Source organism: Pundamilia nyererei, unplaced genomic scaffold (assembly GCF_000239375.1).
Source record: "Pundamilia nyererei isolate P.nyererei 1_Seehausen unplaced genomic scaffold, PunNye1.0 scaffold00080, whole genome shotgun sequence".
Taxonomy (NCBI): Eukaryota; Metazoa; Chordata; class Actinopteri; order Cichliformes; family Cichlidae; genus Pundamilia; species Pundamilia nyererei.
The window spans coordinates 2,562,824-2,579,015 of NW_005187481.1; the positions used below are offsets into that span (position 1 = coordinate 2,562,824).

Here is a 16,192-nt window from a genome sequence, read left to right on the forward strand (position 1 = left end):
TTGCAACCTTTTTCTTTTTCTAGTGTTATTGGTAAAACAGCGTTGCTGGCTCTTTATGTTAATTTTATCAATAATAAAAACTATTTTATTTACTAAACACCTCTGTCTGTTCTCCTTTCATTCTTTTCTGGACCCATTTGTTACCAGTCCCCACACACACCCCTAGACCTTCATCGTGGGGGCGTAACAAGTATGAAAACTGTGTGAATCATATGCCATGACATTTGCAAGTCCTCAGAGTTGAAGCTCTTTGGGTCATGTTAATTAGCTTTTTTTTTTTTTTCTCTTCTTACCCATCTGTATTCATTTAGCTCAACTATTCAAACTGTGGGGGAAAATCAGAAAAAAAGATTTTTGGTGAAGAAATTGCCCATCTATCAACTCCTTGGCATTTATATTATGAGTACAGTTCTGCGCAAAATTTGAGTTCTTAATCTTTCTTCATGGTGATCAGATTCTTACAGTACTTTTCTGCATTCCTAATTTCATCAATTTTGACAAGATCCCAGCATCGAGCCCAAAACATGACAAAGCCGTCATCATGTTTTACATGTGGCTGTAGAGTCACTGTTGGGTCTCCACACGTGAAATTTCAGGTTTGTATCAATCATTCCGTAAGACCTGTTGCCACAGATTTTCAGTCCAGTTCTTCTGTAACTTGGCACACCTGAGACTGCTATCCCCGTTTCACTTCCCTGAGTGATGAAGCATCAACTGAACGGTTAGATGCATCGCTCAGGTCCTGTGTCAGGCCTTTGTTGGATTTCTTTTTCTACTTTTTACTTTCAAATAGTGTCGATGTGCAGGAGATTATTTTTCTAGACCTGCCACTTATTTTGTCCTTCACTTTATGTCTTTAAGGACACACTGCACACCATACCACAATATGCCAAGTTTTTGGCTAAAGCTCTTTAGGGATTACCTTGTGATTCAAAAATATTGTTTTATGCCTTTCAAACTGTGTTATTGTTGGTATTTCTCATAGATTGACCCAGAAAAGGGAAACAAGTGATGTGATTTTTTTGACGGGCTACTAGTAAAATGCTTAAAGAGACAATTTAAAATTGGTTCTTTAAATTGGTTCAAGGTTCATCCTTTGAGTTATGCGTCCTAATTCAATCATTCTTGAATGACTGATAGATCAGTGTTGAGTGGCTTAACAAATAAAAAAATACTTTTTAATACTTTATTATTGTAGGGTCTTTCCATTACAGTATAAAACACCTTGTTGTTGCTGTGATTTGGCATTACATAAATAAAATTGACAACAATACAAGAAAGCCTGGCTACTTGGAAGTAAACTATAAAGAAATAAGGAAGAGCTCGAGACTTTTTCACACTGCTGACACCTACAGACAGATTTTCAGTGACAGAAGAACATAAAAGGTTTGATGGGATCGTAAAATTAAAGGTTTATGTAAAGAAAACATCTTAAATGACTGTAGTATGCATGGGGAAATAAATGAAGGACTATAGTGTTGAGACGTATTTCAAAATGACCGTAATTCCTAACAGTCAATGCGCGTTTACACTTTTCCAACACAAACAATGGAGCTAGCTTTAAGACGCTCTGTGCAGCGGTCCTGTAGGTGGCGGTGTGGGCTGATTTTTTTCGCTCCGTGCCTCATTGAGAAAAGAAGAAGAGCGGGAGCGCTGTAGCACGTTAGTTAGTGGCTGCTGGTACCATTTGGTTATTCTTCTACAGCATATAAGGAGTTTGTCAGCCTCCTCGTCTCAAACATGAACGGGCTAGATGAACCAATGGCGCCACAAACGTTCCTTTACGGTGAGAGCACAACTTTGTTTTATGTGTGACTTGAGGTTGTTTTATATTCTGTGTTCTCGTGTTTTTTGGCATTAGCAACAGAAAAAATTACACGTAGCATGCTTAGCTACACGTGCCTTGTTCCAGACGAAGACAGTGGACCTGTTTGCATTTAAAACATTTAAAATGTATTGTGGTGTTGGTTGTTATGAGTCGTGGCAGGAGGTTGAATGAGTCTTGCTGAGCTGCTGTGCTTCAGACCACTCTGCCACACACGTGCTTGGTTATCAACATGGCGGCCCCAGTGATTTATTAACGGAGTTGATATCTGATCAGTTTCTTTAAACAAAGAGTTAGCGCTGCTGTTCTGCTGAAGCACCTGCTTTTTTTTTTTTAGATGAACTGTCCATTTGAAGCTCTTCTTAGAGCTGACAGTTTTCTGCTGGCCGGGGAAATTGGTCTCAACGTGGCTTCAAACACACGCGGACCGCGTTGACCTCCCCACCGCTCCTCCTGCGACTGCATTTTAAGCCACCCCAGATCTTAAAGAGTGTTTCTATTCTTCATCTGTCGTTCTGCTCCCCTTACTAACTAAAATTTAACCTCTTCTTTTAGGGTGGATACTTCAGACATCGTTTAAACAGCAGATACGGTCACAGTGTACTGTTTTAATGTTGCAAATTCTGAGGTGGTTCTAAAAGAGCAAGACCTAAATATCTTTTTCACACACAGAAACTAAGCCAAATCGTTCTAATTTGATAATAGACTGTCTCCAGTTTGGTGATGCTTATCCAAAGCTCTGCAATTGGCTTTTAACCCAGGTTAATTGAAATGTCATACCTGTAGAGGATGCATATTGGAATATTAACATGGCACGTGTCTTTTGCTATTGGTTTCAGAACTTTAGCATAAGTTTAGATGACGTGATTTTCACTTCTTCCCCTTCTTCATTTGAGGGGAATTCCTGCTGTTGCCATGTGGCAATGTTCACCCCTTGTTCTGTAGGGCTCCCTCTTGTGTGCACCTTATATGTAGCGCTTTACACCTAAGTGACTGGTTCTACTCATTTTCTACTTTTTGTATTCTTTTAAAATTAATTTTATTTTAATCTCTTCATCAGGGTGTGTGCTGGAAGCTGGAAAGGAAGTGGTCTTCAATCCTGACGACGATGACTTGGAGCATCAGCTGGATCTGAGGATGGTGCGTGTCTTTCATGCAGTTTGTTCATCCCTGTATACTTGAAGCTGTTACGACACGGTGTACAAAATGTCATTGTGTCCCACACACTGAGCACATTGCTTGTGGTTGTGTGAGAAGGATGCAGCCAAGTGGTACAGTGAATACCAAATCGTTGGTTAACATTTTCAGTTTGAAATTTTCCACCACCAAAACATCCAATGTTCTGTTGTGTCTTTAGGTCTGTGTGGACCCCAGCACAAAAGATGAACTTCATATGGTGGAGGTAGAAGGGCAGGACGCAGAGGGTCAGAAGGTCAAGGCAGTTCTGGTTTCACTTAAGCCCTCTACCTTGCCAAGTGTAAGTAAACGTTCTGCTTTAGTTAGTTAGTTTATTTGCTTGTTTTAATAAATTTTAAATCATGCTTTTTATTTGTTCTTGTTTCTAATGTCTCTGTAAAGCACTTTGAATCACCTTGTTGTTGAATTGTGCTATACAAATAAACTTGCCTTGCCTTGCTTGAAAACACACCTTGGCGACCAAATTATTTTATGCTTTATTCTTCCTTAGCTGTGCTGCCTCAGGAAAAACTGCTGTATAGTTTTGCAGCAGCTGGCTTATTTGTGTGTTTTGCTGCAGGCATGTCTTGGCGGCTACACAATCACGCCCCCAGCAGTTTTTCGCCTGAAGGCAGGTTCTGGTCCGATCCATATCAGTGGACAGCACCTTGTCAGTGAGTATTCATAATTCAGAGAATGTGGCGATAACCCTCACACAATCAAGACTCCTCATAGCACAGCAGACGGAGTAGTTTTTTTTTTTTTTTAATTATAAATTCCTTGTAAATTGCCCCCGCAGTGATGGATGCAGATCAGTCTTTTGATGAAGACGATGAGGATGACGATGAAGAGGAAGAGGAAGATGTCATAACATCAAAGAAAAGGCCTGCCACTTCCCCTGCTGCAAAGTCTCAGGTTTGTTTTTGTTTTTAAATTGGTTTCAGTACAAAGTGTAAACTTGTCGCTGTAAAACGCATGACTGACTTTTAATCTCATACACAGAAAAAGATGAAAATGGAGGTGGAGGAGGAAGATGATGAGGAGGATGACGAGGAGGACGATGAAGATGAGGAGGATGAGTGAGTGTCTGACCACACAAATGCTGTGAAGTCCTTAAGTTGCTGTCCTCATGCGAACAGATGGTAGCTTTACATCTTTCCTCCTCCTGCCTCTTGGAGAGCCGATGACTGTAGGCGATCAGTTGTTAAAGATGGCCAGCTCTGGGCAAAGCGTCATTTCATATTTGCGTCACTGCATTGCTGGTAAAAGAACATACCTCTGCTCATCTTGCTGCCAGCATGTGTAGCAGGCTTTTGTTGAAAATGACCCTTTTTTTTTCTTCTTTTTTTTTTTTTCTTCCCCCCAACCAACTGAAATTGTGAAAATAAAATTCATAGCAAAGGTCAGATGGCTTTTGAACACTTGTTCTGTCATGTTTTATAAGAGCTCATTTGTTACTCGCTAATAGCGTGGAAATAATGCTTAATGGAGGTTGCTTCCTAACATGATAAAAGCAAAACTTGTAGGAAACCATCTAAAAACTGGTTATATTTGTAGCCATGACAGTGTGCATAGTAGTTACTGTTATTTTGAAACTAGGGAAAAAGTTTTCTGGTCCATGTCAGACTTTTCAAAACCAAACGATGTTCATGCTACAGAGAGAGCCCTTCGTAAGGCTGTGTCATATGACCAAAATCTCATATCCCGATATAAGACATTTACCGTCCTGACAACAATATCACATAAATTCTACGCTTTCTGTAAATTCTGTGATTCTCGGGCAACTTGACTTGCAAGAAATGTTTTCAGCTGGGTGTCGTATACCTGGAGTTGAGTGTTAGAGAAGTTGAAATGGCCACAATTTTCTTGAGTATTTATTACACGTTGTGCTACAGGGAAAAGCCTGTTCTAAGGTTTGTTTGGTTTTTTTTGTTTTTTAGCAACTGACAGCTTTTTAGCTTCTCGGCCGTAAACACTCTGCATACTATTTCACGGGATTCTGTTTATTTTGAAAAATCTCAACAGGATATTCACCTTCATTGTGAAAGGTTTATGGGGGGAACAAGCGGATGTTGGAGCAATCGTGGTTGCTGACAACAACAACGCATAAAAGCAGTCGCTTGTCCGTCCATAGTGTGGTTATTTTAATGTAAGAGAATATATAGAAGTTTTCATATCATCACCCGATATCGTTATATCGAACAGCCCACTCCCTCACTCCTCCCTCCAGTAAATGGCTACAGTGCCTTATGACTTGTGTGCATCTTTAAGTTGCATTTCTCTACTGGGATGGTGAGGACAACAGTTTGGAGCACTGTTGCTTTTAATTAAGCTTTGACCTTGCTGCAGGCAAGAGGTCAATTTGAGGAAAAAAAAGTTGAACTGCTATTGCTTTAATCTTTCTCATTTCTTCAGGGATGATGATGAGGCTGATGACGACGAGGAGAGCATGGAAGAAGAATCTCCCGTTAAGGCAAGCAGATATCTTTATCGCGGAGTTTTAAATTGAAGCTTAATTTACACATGCTCACTCTGCAACTGACAGCTGCCCATTTGTTACAGGCCAAGGCAGCTCCAGCCAAACCTATACCATCCAAACAGACGCCATCCAAACCCAAAGCACCTGCACAGAATGGCAAGAGTTCAAAACCGAACACTCCAGCCAAAAACCAGGTAACAATGGTTTACATGAGCAAGAATGGCGAGCAAAGGCAAATATATTTAAAAATTAAATTCAACACTTCTAATGTCTAGACTTTAATTTATTTGTATTTATTTTTTTCCCCAATGTAGGAAAAGACACCTAAAGGAAAAGGTGACAAGTCTCCCAAAACCCCACCAACTCCTAAAGGACCTTTGAGTGTGCCAGAGATCAAAGCCAAGATGATGGAGGCAGTGAAAAAGGTTTGTTCTTGGATGTCCTTTGAATCTGTTTGGCATGATTAAAGTTGCAAATTGATTACATTTGTTTATATTTTTTCTACTAGGGAGTAACGTTACCTAAAGCCCAGCCCAAGTTTGAGAACTTTGTGAAACATGGTCACAAGGTCACAGAGCCCAAGGTATACAACAAATTTCTATTGCCTGCTATTATAACATTTTTACTTTCTTAGATTATTGTGAAAATGTAGCTACTGGCTGTAATTTGATTTAAATGGAGGCGGTGTACTGGCATTTATTTGTCATGCCACTAGGGGGCATCAAAGTCCAAATATTCCAATCATAAGTAAGGAGGAAGTTGTGTTGCAGTAAATGAGAGACCATGTTGCATGAACCTGCTCTGTTTTTGACAACAATTTAAGTCAGCTGTTTATATATGGGTTTTTTTTCTCCTCAGGTCATTGCAGAGCTGTGGAAGTGGAGGCAGGCATTGAAGGAATAACAGACGTTGCAGTTTTATCTATTTTTATAACTTGTTTATGCCCTTAGCACCTCTTAAACCCTCTGAAGCCAAACTGAGTGCCTCACACTTGTCCTTAAATCGCTCTTTACGTATAGGCCACTTCAATTTGCCCTCCTGGATGAAGAGATTGGAGGTAGTGAGGGGCGGTAGCTGTGCAGTACTGGTGCATGGTCCACCTCCATCACCCTTTTGTAAGAGCACAGGGCTTAGGTTTTTTTGTTTTTGGGGTTGTTGGTGGGTTTTTTGTTTTTAAATAAATCCTTGCATTGTTTTAAACTTATAATTTCTGGCACCAGATAGTGGAGAATGTTATGTTGTTTCTTCATCTTATATTTTTTTTTTCTCTCCCCACTTTAGTAAGTTTGATATACTCTTATTAAGAAACAGTTAAAATACACCTATTACACAATTTAAAAATAAATACATGCTTCACCAGGGATCTAATACTGAAAATACTCTGAAGTTTGTTTGGTTTAGTATAATTAAGAACAGGAACACGTGTCACTCTTTCTAGAACATTGTCGTTTCTTTATTATAATTTTAGATTTGTTGCATCATAATCCTGTGACAGCAATTTCTCTCCTTTCAAAATGTGTTGGAGATGTATTTTTACCGTCCAAGGGGAAAACGATTCAGCCAATCTGTTTGGGCAACGAACCTAGAAGTTGAGTAATAACACATTTCAGCTCTGTGAAACTGTTTGCTCTGTGTTGCCATGCCTACTGACAGCCCAGCGGCCAAAGGTTACATGCTCAGTAACTGTATGTGTGAGTTAATTTGCAAATGAATTGTTTAATGTTTCATAGAAATTTCTACTGGTATCAAGTTTGAAGATGCAGTTTGACCAACTGTGGTTATTCTGTTCTCAGTGCATGAGGCCTGTTAAAACACCAGACTATTCCATGCTGTCAAGTTTTTATGACTTTTCAACAGACTGTCCCTCAATTGATAAAATAAAATAATAAATGTGTATCTTTGTTATTGTTGTTTGTTTAAAATTAGGTTTCTGAGTTATTACAACATTCCTCTTGGTGTTTCATTGACAGAAGCGATGAGACTGGCAAACAACAAAATCAAGTGTTTCCATGTGACCTTTGAACAAATAACTTTTTATAGGTGTTTTGTCATCTGACAAAGGAACCATTTTACAGAAATGCAGATGGGCTATAAAGTTCTCTTTGTAATGCTGTTAAATGCCAAGGCCACTTTAGTGTACACTGGCCACGTTTCTAAGCAAGATCCTTTTGATTTTGTTTGATCAAACCACTATAAAGAACCCCTCCGGTGTCAGCACATTTTACTCAGATATTCAGATGTGCTGCAGCAACCTGCAAATGGCTTACCATGTGAATGATTGTGCCGCTTGAAAGGGAACCTTCACCCCCACATTAAGTGTACATATTTTACTGGTTTTTTAGATTCTTCGTATAAGCTGCCTGTTATGGGAGATGTTAAGCATCTGCCTTCCCTTGATTATAATGGAAATAATTGGTACAGGATGTGGTGTTTTGTTTTGGGGTTTTTTAAGGAAAAACTGCAGTTTCATGCAGTAAGTACCTCTTTGCTGAACCACACCTGCCAACTCACACTGCAGAGGGAAGTTTGACAATGGGCTTGTGGTCATGCTTTAAACACTGATGGCTTCCCTCTCTTCTGGTGTGTGGATGTAGTTCAGTAGAAGTACAGTTAATGTTGTTTTATAACAAGGTTTATAGATTTATATTTTTTTTACATTTTGAGTCCCACAAGGTTGATCCTGGTGTATTAAAGGGTACACATGCCTATGCCTAAACAATGCAGGTGGATAAATAGCTCTGTGAGGTGAACTGTTCCTATAACACGAGAAGCCTCGTGCAAGAGACCCTGTTTATTTAATAAGTATTCTGTATCAATGTGGCTTTCTATTACGTGTATAGTAAAAGTCCCTTCAATTCAGCGAGGTACGTTTCTGATTAGCAGTGCTATCTGGCTGATTAGAGTAGGGGATGTATGGTGTTCAGAATTTAGACAAATGTTTTTCAACTTTAAAAACAAAATGGATTCCACATGAACGCCACTGTTATATATGACAATAAACCAAAAGCAATTGAATTGAATCTTACAGGACAAGACAATAGATGTTTCTTTTTTTGAGGGTGAGGGACACTGGCAGAGAGGCGTTAAAGGTTTGACCCTTTTAAGAAAAACCAGTATCATAAGTAGGTTTATGATCTGGCCTGGAGGGAGGAAAGAGTAATGATTAGAGAATGGCAGGAAGAATGCGAGAAGGAGATCTAGAGCAAGACACTACAGCCTCATAAATGGCGAGGAGGATATAGATATATACCGGTATAGAGATCTATATAGATAGCTATATATATATATAGCGATAAATAGAGAGAGATACACACCACTAGGTGGCATTAAAGGCAAAGCAAAGCAGCCAGCTAAATGATGTGTGAAGGAAGGAAGATGGCTTTCCTTTAGAAGGAGAACTGTGTGGCCTTCATGATTTCAGCCTCCTCAATAAGAAATTTATCTGCAATTGGAGTCTGATATGTCTGCACTGCAATACTCCATATTTTCATTGTCTTCATTTTGAGATGGCGCAAATCTAAAAGCCAGAAATTCTTTCCATTTTTAAATGCACAACACAAATTTACAAATAAAAAAAACAAAAATATTTTTTAAAAACTGAAAATTTATTGTATGCAACAGATATTGTGACAAAACAAAAAACAGTAATCAAGACAGAAAGTCAAAGACAAGGTCACAACATTTCTCAGCAAAACACTAGAAATTTAGAAAAATCCGTATTTGTAGTTCCAAATTCACTCCTGCAAATGATTAAAAAAAACAAAACAAACTATAATGGTTTGTGGTTGTATGATTTGTGTGTTTACACAGGGGAAACAAAATATTGGTAGCACAGAGCTTCTCATCTTGGATGGCAGGTTTAATATTATGCATTCAGTCCTCACACATGTTTTTTTATTTGGGGGGGGGGATTTGTTGCCCAATTGTTGACATAGCTGGCAACTTGACCCACTATGCTCCCTCATGTGTTATGGCACTCTGATGGCAGCAGCAAGATAACACAGCCACATGCCAGAATTTAGTTGTTTTTTTTTTGGGGGGGGGGGGGATTTGCTTACAACTGGCGCGCCCCAAAGCTCTTCAGACACCAAAGTGCATTGCAGAGGTTCACTGAACCAAACCTGTAACTGATCTAAAGGGTCTACTGCCAGTGTCACAGTACAGCATTTTGGCAGAATGAGGCAGGACTGACATAGTACGTGGGTGGTGGTGTGGTGTACATTATATAAGCACGCAAGCAGTAGGTACAGATCCAGACAAAACAAAGCCAATAATCTTGTTCTCAGGTAAACAGCCATCATTTAAAATATTTTACTGAATTTAATAAAATAGAGTAACATCACAGGTTAGTACTGGTGAAACTAAAATACAAAATAAAAAGTGAGGTCTCCACCTCCTGCGATACATCTTTGCAATGCTTCAATCTCTGAGTTGGACGAGTGTAAATGTTAAAGTGTTCCTTCAGCCTCAAACCAGGAACGTTCCTGTTCATACATAATCCTTGATGGGATACTTTGGTCCACTTTGACGCCCTTTGCTTTTTGAACAGCTTGCTGCCAGAATGCCGCCTCCCACAACCGTCAGGAACGCACCAGCCCAGGCAATGAAGATGGCAGCACCGAACTCATACCTAGAAAAAAAAAGTTAGTCAGTCAAACAGATGAACTATGCCAAGATGACGCGATATTCAGAGTACACAAAGGTCAGTTTGAGATCGTAATGTACATACTTAGTGTTGACAGGGGTGAAAGGGTTGTAGAAGGCCCGGATGATGTCATTCGCATACCAAGAGCAGGCAACAATGGCACACAAAGCTGTGGCAGAATACACAACAACATTATTCACTCTGTTAATCTTTTAAAAATAAATAAATAAAAATTAAAGACAACCAAGTCAGATTGCTCTTTACCTCCAATCAAGATAATAATTCCACCACCCATTGCAGTGCGGGACTTGCGCACTTTGTCATCTCCGCCACAGTTGGTACACTTCATCCCCATGCAAGCTACACCCAGACCAGCCAGCGTTACAATAATGCTCACAATCATGAGGGCGCGGGTTGCCTGAAGAGCACCTGGGTTAAAAAAAAAAAAAAAAACACATAAGGGCCAGGGTTAAACCATCAGTTAATGTGACAAACATGAAGCACTCTGTAATATGTTACATGGATTACAAGGGTGTGGTGACAGGCTGTAGGATTTACTACCGTGAATCTAAAAGGAGGTAAAAAGAAAACAGTAAGCAAACAGCAGCATTTTCCTGCAGCAATTTATTGGTAACTATACTAAGCTGTCACTTATATTTGCAGACTTATGTGTTTAGATTTTCTATGTGGAAGAAGGTGGTGGAAATACAGACACAAACACACAACAGAGAGACCCGTCTCTTGTGTCTCACTGCCACTCCCTATAACAACGACACACAGAAACTGGCTCTACCCGGAAGTCTAACAAAGCTCGAGGGGGAGGGGTTGGGGTTGGGGGGTTGGGAGCCTGGCAGTACATGCATGAAAGTCTGAAACAGGTCTAACCAGGTTTCAGGTTTCATTTCAGGAAGACGCTCCCAACCTCAGGCACTAACAGATCACATTTTAAAGCAGGTGCACACTTTGTTTATTAAAAAAACAAAACAAAACAAAAAAAAAAAAAACCCCACACCATCTGACAGAATCTGGGTTTCACTAAAAATCAGACAACGAGCTCAGAAACGACTTGTTCGCACTTCTGAATTCGTGTTTTTCCTTCCCCAGTTTTGGTATCCATTGTTGGTAAAGAAATTTCAAGCATCCATTTCTGAACAACAGGCCATTATTTACTCACTTGCTCCATATCTAACCACCAGGTTTAATCACACAGTACTTATCAGAGTTGGATTGGGTTCATGTTTGAAGAGGTGATACGGCACTGCCGCAGATATTGTAATCAAATGTTTTGACAAATAACCCAAAAAAAAAAAAAAAGCCCTGATACAGATGGGTTTGTGTTTGTTCATTGAAACAAATGGTCTATGAACCATCAAGTGAATTAGCTATTCACAACTACAAGTTATGCGATCTGTCCCACAGTGACTTTCAGGCAGTTTGACCCCAGGGCACAGCTTCGATCAGCTGAATTTGAAGCACGGGAAATAAAGCTGCCCTGCTACTATTAACCTACTTTTGCCACTGATTTATAATAAGAGATAAGAGCCATAAAGATGGTTGGAATACGACAGGAAGAACTCTTTGGTCAACAAGAATTACCTAGACTTTACAGCTCCGTGACCCAACTACACTTTTTTTGCATTTCCCCTGGAATATAGTCGAAAAGGAGCTGCCATTCGGTGTTTGTTAGAAACATTTGTGGCTCTGCTCTATAGAGAAAGGTTTTGCATATGGCCTTCAGACATAGATGAGTAAATGGTGTCAAATAAACTCCCACACGGAAAGGTAAGCTCCACATGTGGGTGGGTGGGGGTGGGGGGGTTCTCTATCATACAATGGTTTATAGGTAATCATTGCCAAGGTGTGCACAGACATTCCCTTGTGTAAAATAGAAGATAAGTTTAAACATTTGGCCCGTTAAAAGCCTTTATGAACCTGAGCTGCTCTGCGCAGGTGTAGCCTTCCTCGGTGGTTTAAACAGGAAAATTAAAGAACGAGTGATTAAACCGGTTAGACCAGTTCTAGGAAACCAAGAACCAAGCTACAGACTGCGCCAAAAAGTTAACAGAAAGATTTAAAGTAGGCACAATCTGCAAGTCACTTCCCACCAGACATTAAAATTTCCTCTTCTATCTTAGGAACAATGACAGTACAACAAGTTGCCGCAGTATTCACAGTAAGCCGGAGCCTGCCGTTAAACTTTTAAATTATTTGGCCCATTACAGAGAGAAATTATGTGGACGCTCGTACTTATTTAAAAGCCATCAACCGTGTCACTTACTGTTGAGCTGCAGGATGGAGTCGTACACTTTACACTGCATTTGACCTGTGCTCTGGAACGCACAGGACATCCACAGTCCTTCGTACATGGAGATCGCAGTGATGATGTTGTCCCCGACGTAGGCAGACATCTTCCACTGGGGCATAATTGTACCAACTACGAGTCCAATCACGCCCAGAAGAGCCAGGGCGAATCCCAGAATCTGAAGACCCGAGTTAGCCATTTCTACTTCTTCTCCGACTTGACTTTGAAACAACAAAGGACGCTGTTCACCTGTTCAGGTACTCCTCAAGACACAGACTTCTCTCTTCTTTAAAAAAACAAGTCTGCTTCCTTGCGAGAAAAAAAACTGGCTCGTCTTTTGCTATCTAGGCACGTTTTCCTTAGCTTTAAAAAATAAAGTTAGCAAACAACAGCTATATGATTTCTCGACGATTCCTCACGCACCTGCTTGGCTGCCGCACCTTGAATGGAGAGGGAATAACGGGAGCGAGCTTTTTTAGGCGGTTTCACAGGTGGGCGGGGACGCGCACGTAGTTTCGTCTGCCGTAGTAGCGGACACCTGAAGTTTCATGATGTAAGTGTTTCCTGAACCAGACCACTGCGATGCCACGCATATGCCCATAAATAGTTTATAACAAACTGTACACATTACATATATGTATATTACAACTTCCTGTCCCGCTTTTGACACAGTGATAAGAAATAGAGAAAGACAGACGGGGAATTGTTTTACTGCTGTAAAATAGTGAGGTCTTTTAAATTGAACTGTTTCGACAGTCAAAATGAAGATTCTGGATAAATAGTTTTGTATTATTTATAATAAATTAACAATCATAAATTAACACATAATCAAATAATAATAAAAACTTAATTTTATGTTCACCTATATATATATTAAGATATTTTTAAGAAACCTTGACATAGTGAGAATGTGATAAACAACACAGTGCCGCAATTCTTACCACAGAAAGACGCCGAGTAAGCGAAACCAATCAACAGTAACAACCACAACATTTTGCAGCATTTTCAGTTGTACTTTTGTGAACCAGTATTAAAATATTGCTATCCACTGAGCTGTACAGACAGCATCTGTTGGAGACAGATTTTTCTGACCAGAAAGAGTCTGCAGCTTCGGCCTTCTATAACGGGGCCATTCGGTTTTTGTTTTGTTTGTTGTTGTTTTTTATTATATCTTTATTTGGAATGGACAAGAAAAATCCATCTGCACAGCAGTATATGAATAACATGGGAACAGAGTCCTTCCAGGTTTTTAGATTAAGTCCAGGAGAGCAAATGATAAACACAGTGATCAACAGGTGCATATTATCCTCCACTGGCTATAGGAGAGTTGCTCACATGCTCTCCAGAAGGAGATACACAACACATTATATGGAACTATAAACACGAACTGGGGGGATGCCCATGCTGCTGCCATGGTAAACAAATAAATAAATTAATAAATAAACAATAGTAATATAAGTAAATTTAAAAAAAAAGTGAATTAACAATTGTCAGAAATTAGATAAGTAGATTACAAAAATACAAGTAACAGTGAGATCAAGTGAAGTCAGCTCTTGTGGGGGTAATGAATAGGATTCAATTGTTCCAAATTTAGTGGAATTTGGCCTTTTGATTTCTTTACAGATATGACAGTTTTTTCATCCTAAATATCTCTAAAATTATCCCAAACCAGTCATCCAGGGTAGGCTGGACTGGGCTTAACCATCTTCTAGTAATTGTTTTTTTACTTGCCACCAAGAGTAATTGCACCAACTTAATCTCACTCCTGCGTTCCAGAAAAGGGACCAGACCCATGTATAAGACCTTAAAATCTAAAGGCATTTGAACGTTAAAGACTGCGCTTAAGGAGGCCTGGACACCCATCCAGAAATTTTTAAACTTGGGACAGTCCAAAAAGACATGAAAATGGTTAGCAACAGTCGAGCCGCATTGTCTCCAGCATTGCATATGAGCCCCTTTATATCTCTCCTGATATGGTGTCTTGAAGTATCTAATAATATTCTTCCAGCCATGTTCCTTCCAGCTCATAGAACTGGATGTGGACCACTGGCAACACCAAACATTTTCCCACTCCCCCATAGAAATAGCAATCCCTGATTCCCTTTTCCATTTATCTTTAGTGTATAAAGTGTTATCCTCGCTGGCACTAGAGAGAGCTTTGTATAGTTTAGAAATGGATTTAGTAGGGTTCATGGTCGTGGCATTTTTCAGGATGAGGAAAAAATGCGACTCAGCATCATTAAAGTCGGAAAATTTGCATTCATGATCAAACTGTGATCTCAGCTGTAGGTATCTGTGAAAGTCGTATTTTGTCAGGTTGTGGTTGTCCCGCAAGACCTCAAATCTGAGCACAATATTTCTATGAGTAAGAGAGAGGAATGTCGTAAGGCCATAAGATATCCATGCTTTAAAGTTAGAGTCGTGTCTGTTTGGAATAAAATCTGAGTCGAAAGCAAACCACCTGAAAATTTTTAATATTTTGTGTATCCCAGAAATGTTGATTACCTTCTGCCAAACTTGGAGGGTGTGGGTTAACCAGGGGTTCCCCAACTTTTCCAGCCAACACGTTAGACCCTTATCTGCCATTACAGCTTGTAGAGGGAATCGGTCCAACAGGCTGGACTCCAGTTCCTTCCACTTAGCTGTGTATGTTTTGTTGCACCAATATAAAAGGGGGGTTATTTGAGCGGCATAATAATAATTCCTGAGGCGGGGGAAACCCAATCCTCCCTTTTCCTTGGGGAGCTGGTGGGAGGTATTCTGTTAAGCATTCATATTACTCTTTGCTGTATAAATAGTATTATAAGAATACAAACTGTCTTTCTTTTTTATTAGCCAAAATAAATTTCCAAAGTGGGAAGTGACAGTTACATACCTGGAAGTAATGTGGGAAGTGAAGTTTCATACAAATACCACAGTAACAATAATAAAAAGTTTATACGTTTTGTGTGTGAGTGTTTTTGTTTGTTTATTTGTTTTTGAGACACATGGGTAAAACAGTATGATCACACGCCATGTTAAAATTCACCTTCAAGACTATGAACTTACCTCAGTACTGTAATATTTAAAAATAATTATCAAATAATAAATAATTATTTAATTTTGTACATTCTGTCTTTGGGTATTTATATTCACTACATATGAATATTGCCAAAACCATTGCCACCATCTCTGTTACATAAGTATTTTCCTATCAAGCACGTCTTACTGCTGGAATTATAGACAGAAAAAAAAGTGAAGATCTGGGGAGTAATTCAGGAAGCTTAGACTGAGAGTGTTACTCACCCTGAGGGTGTGCCTTTACCAATTCACAACAACAACATGAGTTGAGATGAGGAAATGCTGGAGATTTTAATGCGAGTTATCAGTCAGAAATTCTAGACATCCAGTACTTTGATTTGTGTCATCTTCTTTTTTTCCCAATAACTGGATTTTCATATTATTTAAATGTGTACCTTGCTGAGAAATCTGAATTTTGATTACATAGATATAATCAATCAATCAATATATATTTGATATAGAAAGAATGAAAAATAGGGCTCTCTTTCTCTTTTGACTTTTTTCTGTTTGCCAACTGTGTGGTAACAGTGGGCGCCAACTCAATCAGCAGTCAAACAGGTTTTGTTAAGGATCTGCTGGAGTTGATGGAAAGCATAAAATTGTACATTCAAATGCAATTTCCACCGACAAGTAAATCCGATAAGGCTAGGCACGTGGACTTCTTATTCCTGCTTTTGCGCCGGTGTGTAACATCTTAACAAAAAG

General features: G+C 39.4%; 2 protein-coding genes across 2 annotated transcripts; one reads left to right on the forward strand and one right to left on the reverse strand.

Moving 5' to 3' along the window:
- The first annotated feature begins 1,594 nt into the window (after nucleotides 1–1,594).
- On the forward strand, nucleotides 1,595–7,374 carry npm1a (nucleophosmin 1a). The gene is made up of 11 exons (XM_005737909.1): nucleotides 1,595–1,786; nucleotides 2,886–2,965; nucleotides 3,183–3,302; nucleotides 3,582–3,675; nucleotides 3,801–3,916; nucleotides 4,004–4,080; nucleotides 5,417–5,474; nucleotides 5,564–5,674; nucleotides 5,795–5,905; nucleotides 5,989–6,063; nucleotides 6,339–7,374. The coding sequence occupies exons 1-11, from the start codon at nucleotides 1,741–1,743 to the stop codon at nucleotides 6,381–6,383; spliced, it is 933 nt and encodes a 310-aa protein (XP_005737966.1). The 5' UTR covers nucleotides 1,595–1,740; the 3' UTR covers nucleotides 6,384–7,374.
- Nucleotides 7,375–9,516: 2,142 nt separating this feature from the next.
- On the reverse strand, nucleotides 9,517–12,890 carry cldn7b (claudin 7b). The gene is made up of 4 exons (XM_005737911.2): nucleotides 12,404–12,890; nucleotides 10,390–10,554; nucleotides 10,210–10,294; nucleotides 9,517–10,110 (listed from the first exon to the last, which is right to left on the reverse strand). The coding sequence occupies exons 1-4, from the start codon at nucleotides 12,624–12,626 to the stop codon at nucleotides 9,969–9,971; spliced, it is 615 nt and encodes a 204-aa protein (XP_005737968.1). The 5' UTR covers nucleotides 12,627–12,890; the 3' UTR covers nucleotides 9,517–9,968.
- Nucleotides 12,891–16,192: the final 3,302 nt, after the last annotated feature.